Source organism: Protopterus annectens, chromosome 4.part0, assembly GCF_019279795.1.
Source record: "Protopterus annectens isolate FY-2018-M chromosome 4.part0, PAN1.0, whole genome shotgun sequence".
Taxonomy (NCBI): Eukaryota; Metazoa; Chordata; order Ceratodontiformes; family Protopteridae; genus Protopterus; species Protopterus annectens.
Genome location: NC_056733.1, coordinates 724,482,396 through 724,483,750, shown reverse-complemented (window position 1 = coordinate 724,483,750; position 1,355 = coordinate 724,482,396). Strand labels below are relative to the sequence as shown.

The 1,355-nt window shown below is 44.6% G+C and overlaps 1 gene segment (V, D, J or C); it reads right to left on the bottom strand.

Annotated features, from left to right (window-relative positions):
* Positions 1-529: 529 nt before the first annotated feature.
* On the bottom strand, positions 530-1,111 carry LOC122800309. The segment is given in 2 exon segments: positions 530-864; positions 1,029-1,111. Coding segments are annotated over 2 exon segments (381 nt in total).
* Positions 1,112-1,355: the final 244 nt, after the last annotated feature.

Below are 1,355 nucleotides of genomic sequence, written 5' to 3'. Positions count from 1 at the left end.
GGGACAGGTGGTGACCTTAATCGCTGCTCCTATGTCGGTGCGGCGCTGACATGCGGCTGTAAACCTTCTCTGAGTGTAAACACTGACGGTGCATTGCGGGACGAACACGGTCTTATGTGTATCCTTTGCTCCTTGGACGGGTACACTTATGCCTTCGTGGCTTGTATTTGCTTCTCCGTTAATTTGGGACGGGTACTATGTTGCATACTGTAATGCGGCGTTTCATTCTGCACGGGACCTGGCTGCTGCCATTACTATTGTGGGCGGACCGTGGCTGTCAGCACATTAGGTTGCTCACCTCATGCCGGCTTAGACACGCCTCCAGACGCATCCTACCTGGGCTCGCTCACGTACACTACGCACGTGTCTGTGATTCCGGTGCACTTTCATTAATATGTATATGGCGCTACTGTGCCGGCTATTCACTGCACCGCCGGCGCAAGCCTTACGCCGGCCTTGCGCCGAGCTTCATGAATCCCGGGGAAACACTTAGTAAAGCAGAAGGTTTCTGTTTCTGTTTCAGTTCCCCTTATAAATGTGTCACTGTGTATGAGCTTACGCTGTTGTCCCATGAGCCACAGTAATAATCAGCATCATCCTCAGTCTGGACCCCAGAGATGGTTAGTTTGCCAGTCTTTGCTGAAGCATCTTTATAACCAGAGAACCTTTCTGGGACTCCTGAGGCTCTGTTACTGCTATATGTAAGGAGTCTGGGAGTGCTGCCAGGTTTCTGCTGGTACCAGTTTAGATACTCGCCACTAGTGATACTGCTGCCTCGACAGATGAGTTCAACATTCTGTCCTACAGACACAGTCATGGCTGAATCCTGAGTCAGGTTGGCCTGGGTCATATTACCTGAGAAAACTGTAAACAACAAGGGTTAACATAAATTTTATTTTTGTTTTTTTCAGCTAGTGCTGTTCAATCTATAATATTAACCAAGGTGCAGTTAGTGTATTAAAACCATCAATATTTTGTTTAAATTTTTCACATGCTGTACATTTAGAAGTTAAGAAGACAATACTTACACGCCCATGTTGATATGATCACTGTAAGGATAGATGCCCAGTACATGTTGTGAAAACAGTTGACAAGATCAAAGCCAATATATCGTCACATAAATAACAGTCCTTCTGTGAATCTCTTTTCATGACTGAACTTTTTCCTTAAAAACATCTGAAGCAGTGACTCTGCGTTTATGCAAATTCCATCTAATTTATTAGTTCAACTCCTTCCTCTCAGGCCTACATGGTATAAGTGTAGCTTCTTTGTGCTGCAGATGAAGGTATTAACATACATGTGGTTTCACTGACCTCCAGCAGATTATTTCCAAAACAAAACAAAACAACAACAAA